This window comes from Acipenser ruthenus, chromosome 8 (assembly GCF_902713425.1).
Source record: "Acipenser ruthenus chromosome 8, fAciRut3.2 maternal haplotype, whole genome shotgun sequence".
Lineage (NCBI taxonomy): Eukaryota > Metazoa > Chordata > Actinopteri > Acipenseriformes > Acipenseridae > Acipenser > Acipenser ruthenus.
The window spans coordinates 40,817,726-40,842,589 of NC_081196.1; the positions used below are offsets into that span (position 1 = coordinate 40,817,726).

Below are 24,864 nucleotides of genomic sequence, written 5' to 3' on the forward strand. Positions count from 1 at the left end.
GAAAATCCCGACCCAATTCTGCTGTCCCTGCTTCACTCAGGACTGAGGGGGGAGGAGGTACACACTCCCAGAGCTGTGAGGGCAAGCTCAAAGACAATGCAATGCCATTTCGTTCATGTCTTCAATTCTCAAAATTGTGTTGATTTTGTGTTTAGTTCCGTCACATTTAGCTTGATCTATAGCCTGGTCAGCCTGAATTTATATTTTTGAACATCGCTCATTATTTTACTGACCACAATATAGCGGTGTACTTGGCTCTAACCGACTGACCAATGTGGCATTGGAAGATTATGTACTTGGGCCACCCTGTCCAGATAAAATACAATTACTTCGGCTCTAGCAGATACAAGTATATGACAAAATATGATTCAATAACGGAGCAGATAAGTGTTAGTGATAGTTACATCAGGATATAATTAAATAAAAAATACTACAGATTAAATAACACTTGTGACAGATTACAGTACTTTAAAATACAGGATTAAATGCAGTAAAATAGGGAGCAGATAAGAGCAAGTAAAGTGTATTTAAGGAAGAGTGATAAGTGTCCAGAGGGAAAAGGAGTTCTACAGGTGCTGTCTGAAGAGGTGAGTCTTGAGGAGGCACCGGAAGGTGGTCAGGGCCTGGGCAGTCCTGACATCTGTAGGAAAGTCATTATTATTATTATTATTATTTATTTCTTAGCAGACACCCTTATCCAGGGCGACTTACAATCGTAAGCAAATACATTTCAAGTGTTACAATACAAGTTCATTCCACCACTGCGGGGCGAGGGTGGAGAAGGAGCGGGCTCTGGAGGCAGGGGAGCGTAGAGGAGGTAGAGCCAGTCTTCTAGTGCAGGAGGAACGGAGCGGTCGAGTAAGGGTGTAGGGAGAGATGAGGGTCTGGAGGTATCTGTAGGCGAGTACAAGAGTCTTGAACTGGATGCGAGCGGTGATCGGGAGCCAGTGGAGTGAGCGGAGTAGTGGAGTTGCATGGGAGAAGCGAGGCAGAGAGAACATCAGACGAGCAGCAGAGTTCTGGATGAGCTGGAGCGGACACAGGGAGACCTGCCAGGAGGGAGTTGCAGTAGTCTAGGTGGGAGAGTACCAGGGCCTGGACCACAAGCTGGGTGGCGTAGTTGGTGAGGAAGGGTCAGATTCTTCGTATGTTGCTCAGGAAGAATCGGCAAGTGCGTGCCAGAGTGGAGATGTGCTGGGAATAAGAGAGGCAGGGGTCCAGGGTGACTCTGAGATTCTTAGCTGAGGAGGAAGGAGTGTGGTAGATTCCAGAGGAATGGAGATAGAGAGATCACAGGAGGATGAATATTGTAGCTAATTAGTCATCATTATGTTCATTTAACAAAGCGGGGATGATTAATTAAAACCTAGTTAATCCCTGGTAAATGACCTTCCCATCCAGCTGGTAATTGCTCGGATAATTATTCACAAAAGATACTTCTTATGAACTGAAACATGGCTGAACTACTGACTCATTACAGTATAATAGAGGATGTGAACCTTTCAGAATACATACACCGTGTGAAAGCAAAAGTTAGTTTGTCTACAGTTTTACTTCAAGTATTTGATGGGTGAAAGATAAATTACTAATGTTATGCCATATATTTGTGATTTCTGGAAGCCTTTTTGTTTTTTATACAATATATCGATTTTAACCTAAATACTACAAATATACACAGACACAGAATACCCAATGCATATAAAAGACACACATCATTATTTATTAAGCTGGTAACAAAACAGGTGATATCTGCTATCCATTAATAGCATATAGTTCCACTTTTTGCTTTGTGTAAGTCAGGTGCTGGTCATGCATCCACTGTGATCCTGAGGGATGTTGTTACTGCAGTCTTAGTTCAGCAGCATTAGGCTTAGGAGAAACTGTTGGGTAACACTTTACATTGTGTCTGTAATTATGGTGTACAGTATTTACTTAGTAGTTACTTAGTAAATACATGTGCACCTAAATAAACTGGGGGCAAGTAGATTAGCTAAATGACGTTTAATATTTTATGCCAATCATTTAAACTAGAGTCGAGGGGGGGAAACAAATACAATTTAGACTGATTTGCTTAAGAAAATAGAAGTTATACAATCAAATGGCTCCTGTTCTATGCCTGTATGCAAAGCTTAGGGGCTTCCCTTAATAATCTCCAAAATATTAGCCCTGCTCCAACATTGCCAGCTGCCAATATTATGTTTAGCATTATTAAATTATTAGAGCTTTATCAAATAAATCTTTTTTTTTAATTAATGATTTTATTACAGATCACAACCTTGACATTATATGTTTAATGGAAACATGGCTCAGTGCTGATGATAGGATTTCCCTGATAGAGGCTTCTCCTCCAAATTATATATTTTTTGCAGAAGGCACACTCTATGGGGAGGGAGGGGAAGGCTTGCCACTATTTGTCACACAAATCACAATATTAACCCTTTCTGTGCTAAGGCCCTGGTAATTCCCTGTGTTAGAGGCATTTTATGAATTTGTGACTCCTGTTTTACATCAAAATTATTTTCCTGTTCAGATACCCTTGGCAAACCATATATTGTTTTTTTTGCCAGACTGAAGTTTGGTCATGTGACCACAAAATACATCTATTATTGTAAAAAAAAAAAAAAAATGTTGCCTTTCCATAAAATGTATTATACCTGCATAACATTTAGTCACAATAATGAGAATGTTTGGTGGAACATGTAGGAACATTTAAGCTGCTGGATGTGTCTGTACCTATGTGGAAATATTTGCATTGGTTTGGGGGGGGGGGGGGGGGGTTTACATGCGCTTGACAGACACCAGGGCACTTTGAACTTTCACCTTTCAGCCTGCAGTCCATTGTACCCACCCTAATTTCAAATGGCCACTGTGCCACCAAAGAAGGAGGGACGTATACCTTTTCCGAAACTGCACAAAATAAGGATTTTAGAAATGGGTAACATTATCTTGTATGTCAATGGGGTGTTACCCATAATCCTTCTGCAATTTGAGGTAATGCAATTTTATTTAGTAAAACTCACTTGTTTTTCCTTATATTTTGGACCTTTGACAACTTTTGACAGCTTTTGTTCCACTATTAAAAAGACAGTGTTTCCGAATTGACCCGAGTGTCCTGAATTCAGAAATACCAAATGTGTGCACCTTTATATATTTTGTAAGACATTGACATCAAATATAGATTCATTGCATGACATAAAAACAAGTAACTTTTACAACCTTTGGTTACATTTGTTAGTGTTTATGGTGGTTTATTTAGTTTATTTCTAATACTCCTGTACCTTGTGGTATTTTTCAAAACACTCCTCCAAACAGAGGCCTGGCTGAGAGGGACAGTGGGGACAGTAGTACCGTGCATCCCTCTGCATGCCCTTGCGGAAACACACACAGCACTTTTTTGTGGTTTGGCTTTTTTCTCGGATGGAGGCAGCGTCCGTATAAAATGCAATCCAGTCAATCTTGCTACCGTTTCCAATCTTTCGGACTCTGGCATTTGTTGTTCATCAAACAGGAGGCTGGAGATCACAGAGGTCTGAAAGTCCATAAAAGTGAGCAGATTGGAGCCGTACTGTACACTACATGGCTATTGTACAAAGAAATCTGGACCATGTACATGGCAAGTTTTTTGTACCATGCCATGGTCTTCCTAGCAGCATTGTACGGCTCCAGCATCTGATCTGACTTATCCACGCCTCACATATTTTTATTATAGTCCACGACACACCTGGACTTGGTTGTGTGTGTGTCCTGACCTCGCACAGGAACTGGTATAGTTGCCTCATCACGGATGGTGGTGAGGAGGTACACGTCTTTTTTTATCAGTGTATTTCATTGCCAGCAGTTCATCGCAACGCAGAGCGCTGGTTTCGCCACACTTCTGTTTCTTGGGTACCAATTGTTGAGGAATTGTCTCATATCGAAGCTACACCAGCTGTGAAACCCCTCCTCGATTGCACCCCCTCATATCGATGCTGCACAAGTTAACTGTGAGACCCGTCCTCGATTGCACCCTCTCATATCGAAGCTGCACAAGCTAACTTTGAGACCCCTCCTCGATTGCACCCCCTCATATCGAAGCGTCAACAGCTAACTGTGAGACCCCTCGATTGCACCCCACATATTGAATCTACAACAGCTAACTGTGAGGCATTGCTTAATTATCTTGAAAATTACTAATATTAGGGATCATATTTTTCAGGGTGGTTCTGATCAATGTGCCGATTAGATCAATGACTTATTTTATGGAATCATTTTCCCTGATTACAAGATCTGAATAAGTTACTGATGGAGATTAACTCTTCCACTTGTTCCTTATGTCCAATTCCAACAAAAATCCTCAAAGGCATTTTTAGTGATCTATGTGAACTGGAACAGTACCAACTACCAGCTGCCGTGCTTAAGTCATTACTCAAAAAATCAAATTTAGAGCCTGCAGTTTTGAGCAATTTTAGACCTTTATCCAATGCCTCAAAATTCTTTGCAGTTAAACTCAGATAAGACAAATTGTTTGACTTTGGATTCTCAGCAACAACTGGAATTTGAGTAATTTAAATTCAAACCTAAAATCAGAGGCCAGAAATTTGGGATTCATATTTGATTCTGGTTTATGTTTTGAGACTCATATCCGTAATGTCACCAAAGTGTCTTTTTACCATCTATGTAATATTGCTAAGATTAGGTCTTGTCTTTCATTGCTGATTCTGAGAAGCTAATTCATGCTTTATTACTGGGTTACCAGATCATACCTTTTCATGGTTACAGCTTGTTCAAAATGCAGCGGCGCGGATGCTTAGTAAAAAAAAAAAAAAAAAAAAAGAAAGAAAGAAACGTGACCACATAACTCCTGTGCGTGCATCTCTACACTGGCTTGCAGTAAGATACATCTCTACACTGGTTTGCAGTAAGAGTAGATTATAAGATCCTATTTATGACTTAAAAACACTACACGGCCTGGCACCTGATTATCTAAAAGAGCTTTTGTCCCTATATGTACCTAGATGTGCTTTAAGGTCGGCTGATTCTGCTCTTCTGTCCCTCCCAAAGATTAAGACAAAAAGGGAAGGAGAAAGAGCTTTCAGTTACAATGCTCCCAGATTGTGGAATAAACTATCATCTGACATTAGAGAGGCAGAGTCGCTTCATATTTTTAAATCAAGATTAAAAACTCACTTTTTTATACAAAATGTTAAGTGTTCTTACCTTTTTATTTCTCTACTAACATTGTGTTTTTATTTATTTTACTATAACTTTTTCATTTTTTTTATTGTTTAAATTCATTTTATTGTAATTTTTGGTTTTTATTTACTTGTAAAGCTCTTTGAGATACTGTTGTATGAAAGGCGCTATATCAATAAATGTAATTACTTACATAATTAGACTGTTTGTTTTGCCAGATATATCCCAAACCCTACCGCTAACTCTAACCCTCCTAACACTAACCCCTTTCTGATACAATTGTGTACTTGTATATATCATGAAAAAATAGTATTATCAATAACAGCTTAATTTCATTTTGTTGAATGTACATTATGTAAATCTTTTTCATAATCACCTGATAAAGGATGATTGTTTCTGGTAGAAAGACACTGTGGTCAATAAAGCATGATTAAAGGCACGCCACTGTAATACAGTATTTGCCTTCGCTTGAAATGTCTTCTAAACACCAGAGGTCGATCACAGATTTCCTCCATGTTGTAAGCACCAAAAGAACACGGACAACAGCACATCACGTGAAGTATTCTCCATGTTGGGCATGATGGAAAAAGTTTTTCCAGAGAGAATTTCCGTTCTAGTAATCAGCAAGAGAGCTGAGTGCGTTTGGAAAGTGCAATGTGAAACCAATAGAACTCTAGTGTGGATGAAGCTGCAAGTGAACCAAACAAACACATCTGAATGCACTTTTAAAGAAACTCAAGTTTGCTTGAATTTTTCTGGTGTGAAATGAACCAAAGCAAACCTGAAAAAATGGTTTGTCTGCAAGTGAACCATGATTCAAATCACTTGCAAGTGAAAGTGCCGTTTAAATTAAACCTGCAATTTCCAAATCAAGTGGTGTACTTTCAAACTATTTGTCGAAATCTTTAGTCACAGAACAAGTAATGTATTGTTCATTATTATGTAAATCCTACATCTAGCGAATTTTGTTTCCTTTGTATCTGGTATTTGCTGGAAATGTGGTAGAAATTCAGATTACGATCATTTGCCAGCTGATTAGCATTAAACTTTTAATAGAATGCCTAAAACATCAGAAGAACTATAATTTGAATAGTGATGTAAGGTCTATAATAATAGCTCTTCACAAAGAAAGCTGCAGTCAAATGAATATTACAGACAAACACTCTAGGGTGTAGGGATGTTATATTCACTTTGATTTCCTAACCATTTAAACTTTAGGATTAAATACATTTAAACAATTAAACCTTAACACATTGGGAATTTTTGTAACTAATTAAAAAAGCCATCTCAAGAATTCCACCAATATATTAAAATCCCTTGTGCAGTCTGACAGACATTGCAGCAGTTTAACCCCTCTTACATGGTCAAGAGGGTACACCATGAAAATACTGTACTTAATCCACGAATGAGGACAGCCTAATAACCCTAGAGCCCCTGAAGGATCACATGGGTTGTTTATGGCAATCCTGACTTAGATATTTGCAAATGCAAATATTGAACAAACTCTTTGTTTTAGAGTGGAAGAAAAGCCTGGGGCTCACTAGTGTTTTTTATTTATTTATTTTTTTTATTCTGGACTTATAACAGAAATTCCACATATCTCAGTCAAGATAAAATATGTAAAATAGGTAAAATATGCTGGTGATATTATGCAGACTCAGAGGGAAAAGTATTATTTTAAGCTGTCTGTTGTAATATTAATCAAAAGGCACTTTTTGAGTTTCTATGAGCTGGCCACTATTTTAGTAATACTGTATATGTGAATATCATTTTTATATCAATTGGAAGTTGTTTTACTTGTATTTAAGTACAATAACAACATTCTCAGTCTCTTTTTTCATATAGCTGTCCTGTCCCAGCTGATTGTAGGCTTTCTATTGGCATTATGGGAAATATTATCCAGCACTCAAATAATTTCATTTTTATGAGCGTTTTATACTGCCATGCATTTAAAAATAAATAAATAATGCTAAGAAGGCACACAGCACATTACAGTATCTCATTTCTAATGTGCAGAATTCTGAAGTACAAGTGGCCACAAGGTATTGATTTTTTTCCCCCCTTTGCCTTCCATTTAGGATGTTTACTTCAGGAGAAACTCAGTGCTTCTCTACAAACTTAATCTTACCCTGAAAAGAAAAAGTAGAAGCTGCTGTCTACAAGGCTGTGCTGAGAAGCTTAGTCTTTGCCTCTTTTTCTTATCATGGAATGGAATCAACTGCAAGATAGAGCCGTGGAATTGGAGGAAAATCAACCTTCAGCCTGGGAAGTCAAGATCACGGACGAGCTGATTGAAGACCAGCTGGAGTGAGTTCCTATACCTACTGCACCGTTACTGTGCCTATGCTAAGAAAGACCTTTCAATGCAATTAACATGTATATTAGAAACTAATCTTATTGGGTTACTTTTGGTGACGCCTTGCATTTTTAAGTGTTGTAACAGAAAACGGGTCGATTTCTTACTCTCTTCAGCAGAACTTAACAGAAAGTAATTGCATTAGTTAAGATAACTAATAAATAGTTTGTGTCCGTGAAAACAAATAATTATGAATAGATATATGTGTTAGTGTGTATATATATATAGAGAGAGAGAGAGAGAGAGAGAGAGAGAGAGAGAGAGAGAGAGAGAGAGAGAGAGAGAGAGAGAGAGAGAGAGAGAGAGAGAGAGAGAGAGAGAGAGAGACACATACACAGGTTTGCAAAAATTCTAAGAAATGTTTTTTTTGTAATTGTTATTATTATTATTATTATTATTATTATTTTATAACTTATTTATCTGAAGTGGGTTGGATAAGCTGAAGACTTCTGTGGGCAATTTTCACTTTGTAAAGGCAATGTTGCACCCTCAGTGCCAGACCATCAAATATCACATGTATTTGTAATTGTATTACTATATGCCCCAGCTACAGAAACGGACCCCCCACCCCCCTATTGTGTCTACTACAATAGCCCAAGGGGCCAAATTGCCCAAACACCTAGCACACATCTGTATGTAAATGATCTGCCCTTAACTTGAATACAGTAGTTCATTTGTTTTGCATATGGTATCCCTGACGTGTGCTATAACTGTAAAAAAAAACCTGCATCTTCCTGTTGCCAGTCAGTTTCAGACAGGAGATTTGACAGGAGGTGCTTGGTTGGCAGGTGCTTCTGTATCCAAGACTGCACAAATTACAGCTGTTTTATAAGGAATAGTCTCAAAATTGATACATTTAACCAAAACCAATTCTGACGAACAGTGATTGCTGAAAATGTTCACCCCATCATCCCTGAAGGAATTACTGGTGAATAATCATTAAGAACTTATTGCTTAAGAAACTTTGCAGAATCATCTCATGGTATCAATGCTTTCCTGGTTGCCGTGGTGACCTGCTATGGCAGTATTAAAACTCATGTGGTGAAGAGAGGTTATATCATATACATCTTTATTTATGCATTACCAGTCCAAAACCAACAAGAGATATGCATTATTGTGATGACAATATTTTTCACTTGCAAGTTAACAAACAAATAACTTTTTTTCCCCCTGCACACCTCGCTTCTCCCACTAAATGCAAATACGAGCTTCAAATAAAATACAGTACTATCAAATTCATCATAATGTGTGCGAGTGTATCAGGCAAGCAGTGTTTTGTGATTCACTGCTGTTACAGATTCTGTCGGTGAGATGTTGTTAAAAGTTGCTGGTTCATGCCCAGCCTTTCGTCTTATTACACACTGTTTCATATGGGAAAATGTGAGACCTATGAAATGATACAAACAAAATGGCCTCACCACATAAATGAGATCTCCTCTTGCTTACAAATATATAAAAATGACAATACCTTAAGTAAAGGGCAAAAGCAAATTTCAATTTTATGCTATTTTTGCAAAAGTCTCCATGCTTAATGTTACTAAAATGCACATACATATTTTAAAGCATTTATATGTCTGTAAGCAGATTGGTAAAATAAAAACTGTTAACAGCAGACATACTGCATTTTTAAGTGACAGTGATTACATTTTGTCCTTTCAAGCTTACCATCTTTATATTGATTTTCTCCTGCATTACAGATAATTGCTGGTTACACTGAATGCAATCCTCCCTCTGCACCAGAGATGGAAGGTTTCAGATATTTGCCCTGATATCATATGTCTGGGATACAATAATGGGAAACATAATCTCTTTCATTGTGCATACACAGTAGACTACAAATGGGCTCTGTTACTCATAGAAAAAGCATGTTTAAAAGTGGCTGCAAATGAGACAAAGGTTAGGAAGTACTATGGTCATGCAAGGTAAATGTTGAACAACTTTGTTGACAGGACTGAAAGAATGCTTTATGTACTTTCTAGGGCACTGTGACGTCTGTTTATCAAATCAGTTTACTCAAGGGTGTAGATGTCACCGTTTCTTCATGAAAACACATTTAGGTAGATTTCAATGCAGTCTTCAGAGTATCTTCTCACTGGTTTATTAATGAGCATTGTATATGTCATAGATACTTACTTATTTATTTATTTTGGCATTTCTGTACAAACAGCTTGTTCTTTCAGATCCACAGGCTGATGTAGTGAGCAATGATCTTACACCCCTCTTTAAATCAATTAAAACAAATAACTGGGAATACTTTTCCTGCTCCCAACAATGGCAACCCAAACACACAGTAAGTTTAAAAAAAAAAAAAAAAAAAAAAAAAAAAAAAGATTAGTACAGAATTGGAAAACAGCAGGCAAAATCAATATTGCACTGCACTAACACACTGTAAATAAATGTAGCAGCAACTAAATAGGCATATTAATACAGTACAAATATTATAATAGACCAAATGTATGTTTGTATATATACTGTAGGAGTGATGACACTAATACACTCCCAAACACGTAATTAAATTCCTTAGTGGTTTTTAGACTGGCTGTGGTGTCTCTTTACAAGCTGGAAGCACCAGATTCAATATATACTTAGTATGTATCAATCCATTATCTGTTTATACTGAACTGAATTAATTTGCTGGTATTTAACTGTTTGTTTACTGGTACTCCCACATCCGTGTTCAATGTAATGTGACTTTGAATGATCAGCTTATCTAGGTGTGGCAGGGTGCCCTGCCCCTGTGTGTAGTTTGTGTTATATGTTGTATGTAGTGTGTTATTGTTGGGGTATATATATTGGTGCACGGGATATAAATTGGACTATGTAGCACAAGTATTGTAATATGTATTTAGGCACAGGGATTGCACAATCACTTCACGTGCAGATAAAGTATGTAATAGTTTGTGAGCACGAGGAGTGCACAAATTAGCTCACGTGCTGGGATTCAAGTGAATGATTAATTAGTAATTGAATCCCAGCACAGCTGTATATATAGATGCACGAACCACTCACTCGGGGTTGGTGCGTAAAAGAGCGAAGGAATGGGTGAGAGTCAGGAGAGTAAAAATTAAATAATTAAAACAATTGCTACCCATGCTGGAGGACAAGCCCGATGTTTGTTTGTTTTGTCCACTGTTTGTTAGTGTCTGTTCGTTTTGGCCATTGTGCCGTTGTGTTTGTGTTTTGTTAAATCTTTTTATTTTATTAAAACACGCAAGCAAGCGCATTCACATTTCACTCGCAGTGCTGTGTGTGTTTCTTCCGGGTCTGACATCACCACTCAGGCCAGCTTGCCACATGTGGTGTCAGGGTGGGATAACAGTGCTTCCACAGACGCAGGCCAGAAACGGTACTGCGGGTGAATATTTCTTTTGAAGAACATTTTTTTTTTGTTTTGTGTGTGTTTTTGGGGAGGAAGAAAGGAGAAAATGGTGGTATTCCGGCCATAGGTTTCTTACAGATCCCCTACTTTTTTTTTTTTGTTATGAGACCATGCGAGGATATCTAGTACCATGTTTCCATGAACCACATAACCCGAGTACGTGCTCCAGTTACCCCCCCAACACCTCCGTTTCCATGTTTTTAAATTACTCGAGTTGGCTCCCAATTCGGGTGTGAGTATTAAACAGGTCCAATTTCACAGCTCGGGCTGGCCTGAATTCTAAAGTCTGAATCGGGCTGGGAGGAAATTACATCACTAAATGTGAATCAAAAATGTTGTAGGGGGTGGGAACATACCATATAATGGGACATTTTAGCTGGTATTAATGTCGGTGGATTTGCTACTTAAGGGGTTTTTGACGTTTTTCACTTAGCACGGTCACCAAGAAAAATGCAACGCATTTGGCTGTTACTTAATTAAACCCCTGTAAAAAAAAAAAAAAAAAGAGAACATGAAAAATCAATTTCAGATTTTTTTAATCCTTTGATGGAAATGTCTGATCTACTTTTAATGTTTTTAAGCAAATTGGCTTCATCACTGCCATTCTCATATCCACTTTGACATCTGACACATTATTTCCCTTGTCCAGCACTTCTTTCCCTGGTCTGCATACCAGTCTGCCAGAGGTATATGTACTGCATGAAACAAATGCGAAAGAATATCTAGATGGATTTCCCTTTTAAATCATTGACAATTTGACTGTAATACCGTCTGCAGCGAATGCAGGTCTTGACCTTTAACTCTGAAGTATTTCCTGCCCAACTCACGTGATAACTCGGGTAACTCAGAAAACCTTTTTCACCAACTCAAGTTGTCCATCAACTCGAGATCTGGGAGAATTCAGACTAATTTGGGCGCACTCAAGTTGAGTTCGCTGTCCATGGAAACAAGATATAAGAGGACATTGACATGAGCAAGTACACAGTCAGGATTCGATCAATCTCTGAAAAAAATAACCATTTTGCGATTTTGAGCATTTACAAGTTATCAAAGAATGAAATTAAATGTTATTTCGGTCTTTGAGCAAGTTATTTTGATCAAATTGCAAAATGAAAAATATCAAACAAGCAAAGAACACAAAGAAAACAAACTTTCTCTTCGTACAGCAGCAGCAGCTGATTCTGGGGCTATGCAAGGCTTTATTTTTGTCAAAGAAAGAAGTGGTTCTGTGTGCATAAGGATGTTCAGTGCAATTCTAAATGCCACAGCAGCAAGCCTTGCAAAAACAAATACAGTGATTTGTATTTCTAAATCTAAATTGTGATTTTTCTTTTTTAAATGCACTGTCATTATGTTTTCTTTATATAAGAACATAATATAAGTGCCCCTTTATCTAATCTCCATTTGTGACCCCTGGTCCTTGTATCTTTTTTCAGGTCAAAAAAGTCCACTGAGTCGACATTGTCAATACCTTTTAGAATTTTGAATGCTTGAATCAGATCACCGCGTAGTCTTCTTTGTTCAAGACTGAACAGATTCAATTCTTTTGCCTTTTAAACCCGGGATAATTCTGGTTGCTCTTCTTTGCACTCTTTTTAGAGCAGCAATATCCTTTTTGTAACGAGGTGACCAGAACTGAATACAATATTCTAGATGAGGTCTTACTAATGCATTGTAAAGTTTTAACATTACTTCCCTTGATTTAAATTCAACACTTTTCACAATATATCTGAGCATCTTGTTGGCCTTTTTTTTATAGCTTCCCCACATTGTCTAGATTAAGACATTTCCGAGTCAGCATTAACTCCTAGGTCTTTTTCATAGATTCCTTCTTCAATTTCAGTATCTCCCATATGATCTTTATAATGCATATTTTTATTGCCTGCGTGCAGTATCTTACACTTTTCTCTATTCATCTTATTGGATTGAACTACTTTAATTTTGCCTGACTGTTATTATCTAAACAATCAAAACAGTGTTTTAAAATGAGACTTAGCTCAGCGGAGCTCTCAATGTGGTTTCTTTTGAACATGTTGTCATCACAAATAAAAACCTTTTAAGAAGGGTTTCTTGCTGTCAAAAGCAGTCTCCGTCTTTATTCCACAGGCACGGCACTGTCTGGTGCTGATCGGGGTCTGCAAAAGTTCACCCCTTCCTGTGATTTATGAGAATATTAAACGTTTAAGAGGCTTTCTTTCTTTCTTTCTTTCTTTCTTTCTTTCTTTCTTTCTTTTTGTTAAAAACAGTGATTAGACAGACGTGAATTGACATTTTATTTTGCAGTTTAAATACTGTGTATACAGTAGTCTTACAAGATGAATAAAACAATCCGTTTTTTATTGTGTTCATTTTTTCCTCTTAAACTGTATTTTCTAAATAAGACGAGAACACTACAAACATTATTTCAAACTTGCTTTACGTTTAATGTTTGAGGTCACTACAGTATCCTCCTAAATTGCTTACCACGACGCCCTTGAAAATGAGGCTACGGTCTATATTGGATAACATCATGCATAAATATAGGAGGCTGTGTGGTCTAGTGGTTAAAGAAAAAGGCTTTGCTTGGGTGTTAGTTTACTTTGGCTACGTTTTAATTTTTTTGTTTACATCTTTTGTTTGTTTTTGTTGTTAATAAAAGTGTGCTTAAAGCGCTCTGAACTTCAGTCTCCCGCGCTTGCTTTGATTACAATGCTACCCTTCCACACCTCCTAATGCATTTCTGAGATTGGTAACACTTCACATTTCATCTAAACATTGTAACATTGTAATTAACATTGTAATTGCCTGCTACAATTAAATTATAGTAATAACTATGTGTAAATACAATGGCAATATGGACACCTATATAACTATTGGTACTGCCTCCATCATATACTACAGACTGTCTATAGCTACTTTAGAAAATAAGTTTGGCATACCACTAGGGAGTGCTATGGAAAGGGAGGTCTGGCAGTGCAATACTTGAAGCCTATCACTTTATCTAGTTTCTTATCCTACAGTACCGATAAACTGATTAGAACTAATTTTGGACTACCTAATGTAACATATGCTATAGCTAAACAGAATGCTTCATCTCCTTTTGTGCAACAGTAAAAATTCAGTTTAATTGAAGAAAAAACAGGTTATGGAGGGGATATCATTTAACTGTATTTGCAAACATGAATGTATTGTGGCCCACGGTTTCGTAAAGCTTCAAGGCCTGTTAGAAGAACGTTGCTGTTAGATGAAATCTCACTGAAAGCTTGTGTAACTGCTTCGGATTTAAACTAAATTAAGAAGGGTAAAATACAGAACCACCCTCAGTCAGAGTAAACACAATATAGTTCTACATTGTATCATTTCAGTATATATAGGCTGAGTCACTCGAGGTTGAATTACACATGGCAATGATACGGTTGGAGCAGTAAGTACAGTAGAGTATAAAACCAACCATGCTACATGGCACATCTACGGGCAGGGAGTCAGAAGGTCAACATAATGAACAATGAAATTAATATAAATATTGAATACGGTCGATCGATCTAAGTGACTGCTAATGGATCTGCAGCATAATGCTATAAAATCAAGTGCACTTTGCAGTGAGGACCACCAGATCGAAACCAAAATTCAATAATATGTAACACAGGTTCCTGATTTAAAAAAAAAAAAAAAAAACTGGTATTTGAAACATGACAAATATGTCACATCCTACTGAGCAGAACACAAGACACTATGCTCACTGATATTATTATAAATGAAAAATAGTTACTGTAAAAAGCATAATAACAACATTGGCAAGAATGGCTCCCTTCGCTTTCTAAAAACTCAGGTACTCTGCTTAATAACCAAAAACTTACCCATGGACTTTACAGGCATCGCACAATTAGGGATAATATGGGAAAACCAAAAAATTGACATTTTACCTGGAGTAATAATAATAATAATAAAAAAAAAAAAGTAAAATAATTTAAACATTCCAACTAGACATCTGTCTTTGCTTTTGTAGTATTAATAAATAATGCATACTGGTACTATAAGAACTGTGATAATAAACTTGCTCAATGTCAATCCTTGTTTCCACCATTACCAATGTGTTTACATACATTCTCCTCCTAATATTCATCCAAGCCCAGGAAGGAAGCCACTTTGATAACCAGACATTTCTGTAAGACTCTTAACCCAAGTTTCATTAAGCTTGAGAAAGTGGCGCAACTTTCCATACATACACTCTTTTCATACATTTTGCCATATTCTTGTAATGGATTTGAAACAGAACTACTGTATGCAAGCCCAGATGCCGAGTGCGAGAAGTGGTTAATAATCTTGGAAAATAATAAAGACTTAAATCTGAATCAAGGTTCAAAGTTGTGACCCACATAATTGTAATTTTATGGACTGAATATTTTTTCAAACCCAAATTCTGCTTATCCCAATTTATATGAAAATACAGTTCTCAAACATACAGCAGTAAGTATGACTCAAGCCTCATACAAGGATTGAGCAAACAATTAGAAAGGCTTGAAGCACACACATTTGCGCTCATGATTAGTTTGTTATGCTTAATGGGCCCCTGTGGCCTAAATAAATCAGATGCAGTAATAATTAAATAATAATGTGCATCAAGATCTCCTGACTTGAATCAGTCCTTTACTGGCTGCCCATGGTGACTTATTGATGAGTCTTCATTTTCAAGGTACAGGAGATCCAGTACAGGGAGAGACAGGTGGCCCATTTGATAAAGTTCAGTGACTTTACAATGGAATTAAATTAAAAACTGCATTTAAAGACTCCAGTCATTCTTAACAAATTCTACCAACAAAGTATTTCTCCTTTGTATAGTCTTTTAATAAGGTATCTTTGTACCCATTCAAAATAATTGTTTTGTGTATGCATATATGATGTAGTCTATACAACATTGCTACCAGAGTGGAATTCTAATAACATGCCCACTTCCTGCTCAGGTGTTTCTCTCCCTTAATTCTTACTCGTAATTAGGTCCTTGTGAGTTTAGTGTCCCTGGAAGGTGAGATAAATTGACACTGGTACTGTGTCAGGTTTCATCTTATTAGATTGCCTCATTCATGAGTCTCAGCAAATTGTGCCAGTGTGTTGTGGTTTTGTGCTATAGATCAAGTTTATTGAGGGCTAACCTGACACACCCAAGCCATTTCTGAACTTGGTACAGGCAGGAATCAAACCCCCATGGTTAACCTTTCTCTCCGAATGGCAGTGCTTTTAATTGGGGACTCCCTGTGGACCCATGCCATTTAACATGTGAAATGAACATGATTTAGACCCAGGCCTCCAGGGGAGAACAGCCCTAAGAGATAGTAAATTAAATTACTGCAGCTCCTTCCTGGCTGGCCTCCCTGTGTCCGCCACCCGTCCACTCCAGCTCATCCAGAACTCTGCTGCTCGCCTGATGTTCTCTCTGCCTCGCTTTTCCCATGCAACTCCACTGCTCCGCTTACTCCACTGGCTCCTGATCACCGCTCGCATCCAGTTCAAGACTCTTGTACTCGCCTACAGATGCCTTCACCAGACTGCACCCAGCTACCTCCAGACCCTCATCTCTCCCTACACCCCCACTCGATCTCTCCGCTCCTCCTGCACTAGAAGACTGGCTCTACCTCCGCTACGCTCCCCTGCCTCCAGAGCCCGCTCCTTCTCCACCCTCACCCCGCAGTGGTGGAATGACTTTCCTACAGATGTCAGGACTGCCCAGTCCTTGACCACCTTCTGGCGCCTCCTCAAGACTCACCTCTTCAGACAGCACCTGTAGAACTCCTCTGTTTTTCCCCCTGGACACTTATAACTCTTCCTTAAATGCGCTTTACTTGCTCTTATCTGCCCCCTATTTTACTGCATTTAATCCGGTACTTTAGATTACTGTAATCTGTCAAGGGTCATTTAATCTGTAGTATTTTGTATTTAATTATATCCTGATGCAACTATCACTGTTATCTGCTCCATTATTGAATCGTATTTTGTCATACTTGTACTTGCTAGAACCAAAGTCACTGTATTTATCTTGCTCTTAATTGTATTATTACTTGTACTGTGATTCTTGAAATGTATTTGTTTACAACTGTAAGTCGCCCTGGATGAGGGCGTCTGCTAAGAAATAAATAATAATTATAATAATAATAATAATAATAATAATAATAATAATAATAATAATAATAGGCTGTTGTATCACCTTGTACCCTCACTAAGTAATTCTGGCAGCTTTTAGAGTTACTGTATGAAGGCTGACATGAGATACATTGTATACAGCCAATTCTAGTCTTTCCTTAAGACCATACACATTAAAAGCGACTTGGCAAGCAAAAAATTGATTTAAGAATGCTGGTTTATTTTTATTAATGTTGACATTGGTATTATTTGAAAAACATTGTCTTAACTATGCACCGCACACCAGCCTGTTGTTTATAGTGAAGACATTCACTTTGGTTTCAAGCATGGCATGTTTTCTGTGGATTTGACACATGTGAGGCAAAGTTCAAGACTTTTTTTGGTAACCATTTGATGCTTTTAATGTTTTTGTTGCTAGTGTTGTTTATTTGTTTTTGCCTTCTGTACATGCATATGCTGTTAAAGAAGTTTCCATACTGAAACCCATACATATTTACAAAAAAAACAAAAAAACCTTAAAAGCAGTATCATAAAATAAATTTAATCCAGTCAAATCAGTCAGTGTTTCAATTACAGAGAATTCAAAGGAACATCAATCAGACACAGATAGGGACTATCTGTTTTGATCAATGCATCCTGTCTACAACTATGACCAAAAGTTTTGCATCACCTAGAATTTTAGGATTGAGACATAATATAATAAAAAATTATATATTATATATATATATATATATATATATATATATATGAACATAATTTAGATTGTTTAACATCATGTAATCAAATAAACAAAATGTATACTTGAAACCATTTAGTATAATTTTAGATTTTGAAATGTTCCATTTTTTAAAAATTGTATCTATGTTATTAATATATTACACTTTACAGATCAATAAAACAAAGAAAGGGTTTCGTAACACTGAGAAAACAACATTGCTGTAGGTGTGTCACCAACAATAGACTTTCACATACTGTAATACTAATAATAGTCAATATCAATATTACAATAATAATTGCGCAATGATGTGACCTTAACAGCGTCACCTCTCATGCATTCATTTTCACAGATTTTCATCCTTTGTGTAACAGTTTTTGGTTAAAATATCCTACTTCCCTATTTTCTATTTATCTGTGAAAGCATGCACCCTACCGGTATAATCAGATGGATTTAGGATTACAACGATTTGATATAATCCCTTATTGTAATCAGATAGGCGTTTATTTCTCGGAAATGAAGATGCTGACCCTCAGCTCATGCACATACCTCTGATGATGTATTGGTAGGTTATGCTGTGCCAAAGTTTATTTATACCTAGGGGGAAATGTTCTGAAAAAGATCTGCATTATAACATTATTGTGAATCATTCATCACTGGATCCATATTCAATAACTAGAGCAATGTAGTTTGCCACTGTCCAGAAGATTGAAGTATTATTAATGATGGTTTGTTTGAAATAAGCACTGATCTGCCACAGGTCATTTTATTCTTTTTAAGTGGTGTGGCAGGTACCACGATACTCTGGGATCATTTACATGCAGATAAATGCAGAGTGTCAAGCTTAGAGTTTTAATATTATCCAAGGCTTTTTGTTGAAAGAGCAGTTGTGCCAAATATGTTCAGTCAAAGCCTCATGCTGACATGTCAGCATTTATATCAGTTATGGTGGTGATTTATTATTGATGTGGGCAGTATATTATGAAGGTCTTAATCAAACAAAGCACAATAGGGACTGACATTTTTAATGTAACAGGACAACTATTACAAAAATGATATACTTGACCATGTTAATCTCCATAGTATTCTCTGAAATCATCCCCATACTTTCCAGACCCTGGGTACTCACATAAAACAGGACCTGGCCATGATACATTGATAGGCTTGGATTAGAACATATATCCCTGTTGTTTGATCTTTTATTTTTTTTACTTATTACTAATCCTACAGTGATATATTATGCTGTGTTTCTGTCTATATTAATTACCATGAACTACTCCAGAAAAAATAGCTTTTGAAAAGACTTCTCAAAGCTGAAAGAGGAAATGTGATGAAATTATGCCTATGTGTTATACATAGGGTACACTTTCTTCAATTGATTTTTCATCATGATGTGATCATCATCGCCGCACGCTTTCAGAATATTTTTTTTTAAACACTCTACCGCTCTACATTATGAATCAGCATAAAACTGTTTAAAAATGCAACATGTTTAGTTTATTAAGAAGAGAAAGGGAGAACAGGGGTGTGTTTAGTGTCTTTATCAACATTTGATTGGAGAAGTGAAATAAAGATTTATTGTAATCAAATGCTTTCAGATATACAAATTAAAATATATAAAACATGTTACATTAAGATCAACAATAGTGATTACAGCTAGACTTTTATCATAGAATTAATTAATATAAGTGGCATTTATTCTGTTGCAGAATGGTCAATCAACTTCTGAATCCTCCTGGATTTATGAAGAGTTTAATTTACCATGACAAAACTAGTAACTAGTGTGGACAAAAGCATGACTTACATTTTTATCTTCTTGGGAGTAACATTAAAAAACTCAGTAACTTACTAGTTTCATCACTTACATTAAGAAAATAACGATATGTTATTTTTTCTGTAGAGCGGTTCCCAGAATTAATATTTTACTTTTAAATGGATTTTATTTCACATGCCTCTGAAAACGCATATATTTGACAAATTCCGCCATATTTATTGTTTTGAAGGTTTAAAAGAAAAAAATAAAATAAAATATTAATCAGGAAACTAAATTAAATATTTAATAACAGTAAACTTTCTTCAGATGTCATTCATTCATTCATATTTTACTTTCCATTTCTTAAAGAATTAGTAGTTGATCAGGGGAGGGTTACTGACCAATCATATAAATCAAGGCGGATGAGACTAACCGATTGATTTAATAATGATTGGCACCAAGTTATTTGGCACCAAAGATGCCAGATAACTTATCCTCATGAGCTTGCTGCCAAGAACCAAGGTAATTAGATCATCCATTGCCATTTGTTCATAATGACATGGTAATACCATGGTACAAGCCATTTCATTTAATTCACTTATTTTACCTATAGTTAGTGCCACTCGCAGTAATATGGCCCGAGTCCGGGCATTCTGGGGGACCTGGACCAAATGTTTTTTTTTTTTTTTTCAGCTTTTACTAGCATTACTAGCACACGCAAAGCTATTACAGTTAGTTACCCTGCACATTCCAAGAACGTGCACTTGTTGTGTGCAGCTTTTACTTGAATGGAATAACTGCAATAGCATTCAAATAATCTTGTCTCGAGGGTGGATGGGGATAAGGTTGACTTAAAAACGTCCCAGGCCCAAAAATGTCTGTGGGCGGCACTGCCTGTAGTTACCACGTAAGAGCAGAACACATTGGCAGTTACCCATATTGCATTATCTAATGTGCTTTTGTATGAAATATTTTTTCAGATGTAGCACAATATGCATTACGTCATACCAAAAAAAGGTGCCTAAAAACACAAACCTGCACAAATATGGCAGTCTCGTGTGATTATTTCCTCATAAAAGCCAGGCACTCTTGCCAAACTTGGACATGTCATTTTATGGAGGCATGTTATTGAATGGCACAATAGTGCGGATTCATTTATAGAGGTGCTGCACAAAACTTCACAAAAAAGGCATGGCGTAGTGTAGTTGGCGGATTGTAAATAGTGGTTCGGAGACACATTTTGTACACATTTAACAACAACAACAACAACATCATCATTTCATTTTAGCGCCCTTCATAACAAGTATCCCAGAGCACTTCACAGAGGAAAACAAAAAAAAAACCCTTTAACTTCATCATCTGTAAAACAGCTGGGAACAGTGCAAATTGTAAATCTGGATAGAAGGTAAAGTTAAGGTGAAAGTGTAACTAAAGAAGTTGTAATAGCTATCTATCCTTTACTTTATAATATGTTGTTTTGAAATTCAAGAGACAGGGCCATGGAATAGGGTTGGTTATGCCCTTGGATGGCTTACAAGAATGTGGCTCAAAGCCCAGCTCCCAGTGCATTAGAGAGTCGCCCAATGGAAATGATGATACTCATGCCAAGCAGACACAGATTCCCAGACTGACACATTGCGAAGGTCTCATTGAAATGCAGGGAATGGAAGATTGCAAATAACTATATGTGTGCAGTTTTATTTATTAGTGGATACACCATGAATGTGGATGGAGTGCTGAAGTTATTTCACGAATAAATTTGGAACAATCTTCATGATTGAAATAACAACATGGAGTATTGCGTTATATATTAGGGCTGTTAAGCGATTAAAATAATTAATCTTAGTTAATCTCAATTTTAATTGCATATTAAATTACTATACAATTACTACATCCATCTAATTTAAATTTGTTTTATTACTGATGCTATTATTATTACTATTATCCTTAACTGTAAATAAAATAGTTTCAAATGTATTTATTTATGGATTTATTTAACCAGGAAATGTACCCATTGAGACCATCCCCAAAATGTACTAGGGGCAATAATTAAAAAATTACAAATACAACTAACACACATGCAGTTCAAGCTTGATCAGTAGCATACAGAGATCAGAAATTATAAAATTATAAATATGTAGCTATAGTAAGCACTTCTAGGAAATGAACTATTCATTGTGAAGAGAACTTAAAAAAAAACACCCACGATCTGCATTCCATGCTACTGATTATGCTATACATGTGTGGTAGGAGCAGGGGGCGTGGTGAGTGGGGGGCAGTTGGAAGGGGGCAGCAGTGTGGAGTAGTAGTTAGGGCTCTGGACTCTTGACCGGACGGTCGTGGGTTCAATCCCTGGTGGGGGACACTGCTGCTGTACCCTTGAGAAAGGTACTTTACCTAGATTGCTCCAGTAAAAACCCAACTGTATAAATGGGTAATTGTATGTAAAAAAAAAAAAAAAAAAAAAGTGGTATCTTGTAACGATTGTAAATCGCCCTGGATTAGGGCGTCTGCTAAGAAATAAATAATAATAATAATAATAATAATAATAATAATAATAATAATAAAGGGGCTTTCAGCAGGAGTATGAGTAAGGGATACACATGTGCAGACTGCATCCACAGGCAGCGTTCTTGGCTCCATGTTGAGATTCCCACCTTTGGGGCTTCTGAATAGAGTAGTGTTTTCAGCATTGTGGGTTTGTTTTACAGTCCACACTTCTGTAAATATGTTTATTTATAGTGTAAGGAGCACGCGTCGGAGCTACTCAGAACACCGGCTGACAGGTGCGTTTCTGTAAATAAAGAGTGGGGTTTGATGCTACAGAGATATTTTGTCCGTCTCCTTCATGTTGACGCTTATTCTGTTAGCAAATTGCTACAATATATTTTTTATTTAAGTTATATGTTGAATAGCCTACACTATCCTGTGGTCCATTGTTTCATTTCTCCATTTAGTAGCTTAGTTATATATTTGTGGGGGTGGGCATGCAACTTCGGGGGTGCCAATGCTACCGATGTGTGTTGAGCTTTGATTCTGCATTCCATGTGCAGGTTACATTTGAGTGTAGACTCGTCTGAGGAATATTGGTATGTACTGTACACCTATGATAGCTGCTTAGCAGGGTATTGTTAACAGTCCATTGTCGTGTAGTATTCCAATTCTGCGCATTCACGCGTAACTCTTATGCATTTCTGCTGTATTGGTATTGAATGCGCAGGTGGTTTGCGAGGCACAAACACATTTGCAAATTGAGCAAAAAACTGCTATTTTCCAACTTCGTGCAACTGTTTTGTGCCGTGTTGGAAAATCTCAATTTTTGTGCAAAAGCACTCATTTTTGCGAGGGGATTGTGCATCGCTTCGAATATCTGGGCCTCGATGTACTTGTGTGTGTACTGTCATCATGATGAGGGCAAAATATGAACTAGGTCACAAAATGATTTTTAAAGCCTGATTAATGTAACCACGTCACTTGATATTATATTGTTAAAGCATCAATTAGCTTTTATAAATCACTTTGCGACCGAGTTCTTATTTCGCCCCTTTTGAAAATCATGCTGTAAGTGTGATACTGGACCTCACTTTAACAGTAGACAAGTAAGTGTCTTTCTGTCCAATGAGCCATCAGAATATTTAAAAAGAAACAATAAACCTCCCATTCATTTTTAGTGCTTTGCTCTGTTACGCGGTTCAGTGACTAACTTTCTATTTAAACAATAAATGCACTCAGACACTCAATCCAATGTTGCCGTGGCTGGGGTTGAAGTATGGTGTGACGAACAGCCCATATATATATATATATATATATACACACACACATATATATATATATATATATATATATATATATATATATATATATATATATATATATATATTATATATATATATATATGGACTGTATAAACAAAAACAAAATAAACATCTAGCTCCTTTGGAGCGCTAACGAAACTTCCGAGAACAACCCTGACTATAAAATTGGATGGCTAAGCCATTTCCCTACCACACAGAAACAAAACACATGGTTTAACAAATTACACACAAGTACTCACTACGATGACTGCTCAGAACCAGCGAACGCAGCACGCAGCCCTCTGCTCCCTTCTACATAGCAGTCCCGAATTAACAAACTGTGAGGCTTATATGCCCCACAGTAACAAGTATGGGCAGCTGGCTCTAATTTACAATTATTATGCCAACTGCCAAAACAATTAACAATTAAATACACGTGTTTGGCAGGGAGGATTTTTAACCCCCTCCCTGCTCTGCTACAGAACATAATTTTGATCTTTTATTTAACATCATGTAATCAAATAAACTACAAAATTATATCGCAAAAGTCTACTGGAATCCATAATAGTAATACACTATATTGAAAACTACAAAGCAGTATGTAATTTCAATATGTTAACGTAACATTATTCAGCAGGTTTCATTCGACTTTATGAAGCAAAATTTGTGAATTCTATTGGGTGATGCCAAACTTCTGGCCTTAACTGTATATAGATAAATCAAACAAATTAAAAGGTTTTTTTTAGGTGTACATGAAAGGGTTAAATGATTACAAAATCATTTATTCCAGAACATTTCAGACAAAAGCCCTTCTTCAGCTGTGTAGAAAGAAACCTGTATATATTTTCACTCTCCAGCATTGAATACGAAACAGTTATTTGATGATAGATCTTCAACATTTGTTGTGTATAAATACTGTATATAAATACATTCTAGAGCTTGATCAGTATCCTGTTGTATCCAGATTCTCTAGTATAATGTATATGTACGGGGGTGAAAATTGTTTTAAAAATGTGTGCTAAACTGTTTTGAAAGTTTAGCACCAGAGAGACACGAACCTTCTCTCGTCTGGGTGGGTCATGTGAGTAGTCCAGACCCAATGAGAAACTGCCATGTATGGTTGCTAAGAAAATGTTTTTTTAAACAGAATGTAATGTTGCTGGTGCTATATGAGGTACCCTGGTGCTAGAATCTAGCACCATTGCGCTAAATTTGTACCCCTGATGTAACATATCTATATAGGATAATGAATCATTGCTGATTGATTTCAGACGAGGGGCATTAAATACATTGTAGTTTAAACAACATACAGTACATGGTATGTTTCCCAAAATAAAATATGAATGATGTCTGTGTAAGTGATTTGTATAGTGGACAAAAACAATGGTGGGGAACTATCCAAAGAGGGTGAAGGGTTGTTGGTTATATTAGATTGAATTAATAAGCATTACTCATTCAATTGAAGAACAAGATATACAGTGTTGACTTGTGTGTTTCAAAGTGCAGCTGTTGCTTGAAAAATAAACAGCAGAGCTTTCCTCTGGAGAGTTCTTGACCCCATCAAGCTATGCACTTATACAT

The 24,864-nt window shown here is 36.8% G+C and overlaps 1 protein-coding gene across 3 annotated transcripts in view; it reads left to right on the forward strand.

Moving 5' to 3' along the window:
- The first annotated feature begins 7,275 nt into the window (after positions 1-7,275).
- Positions 7,276-24,864, forward strand: part of LOC117406591 (FERM and PDZ domain-containing protein 4-like) — a 155,847-nt gene continuing 138,258 nt past the window's right edge. Inside the window, exon 1 of one of the 3 annotated variants that reach the window (XM_059028988.1) lies at positions 7,276-7,479. In XM_059028988.1, the coding sequence (XP_058884971.1) occupies positions 7,376-7,479 (104 nt within the window). In that variant the 5' untranslated portion in view covers positions 7,276-7,375. The remainder of the gene's footprint in view (positions 7,480-24,864) is intronic. The other 2 variants (XM_059028987.1, XM_059028983.1) reach the window with 2 other exon arrangements.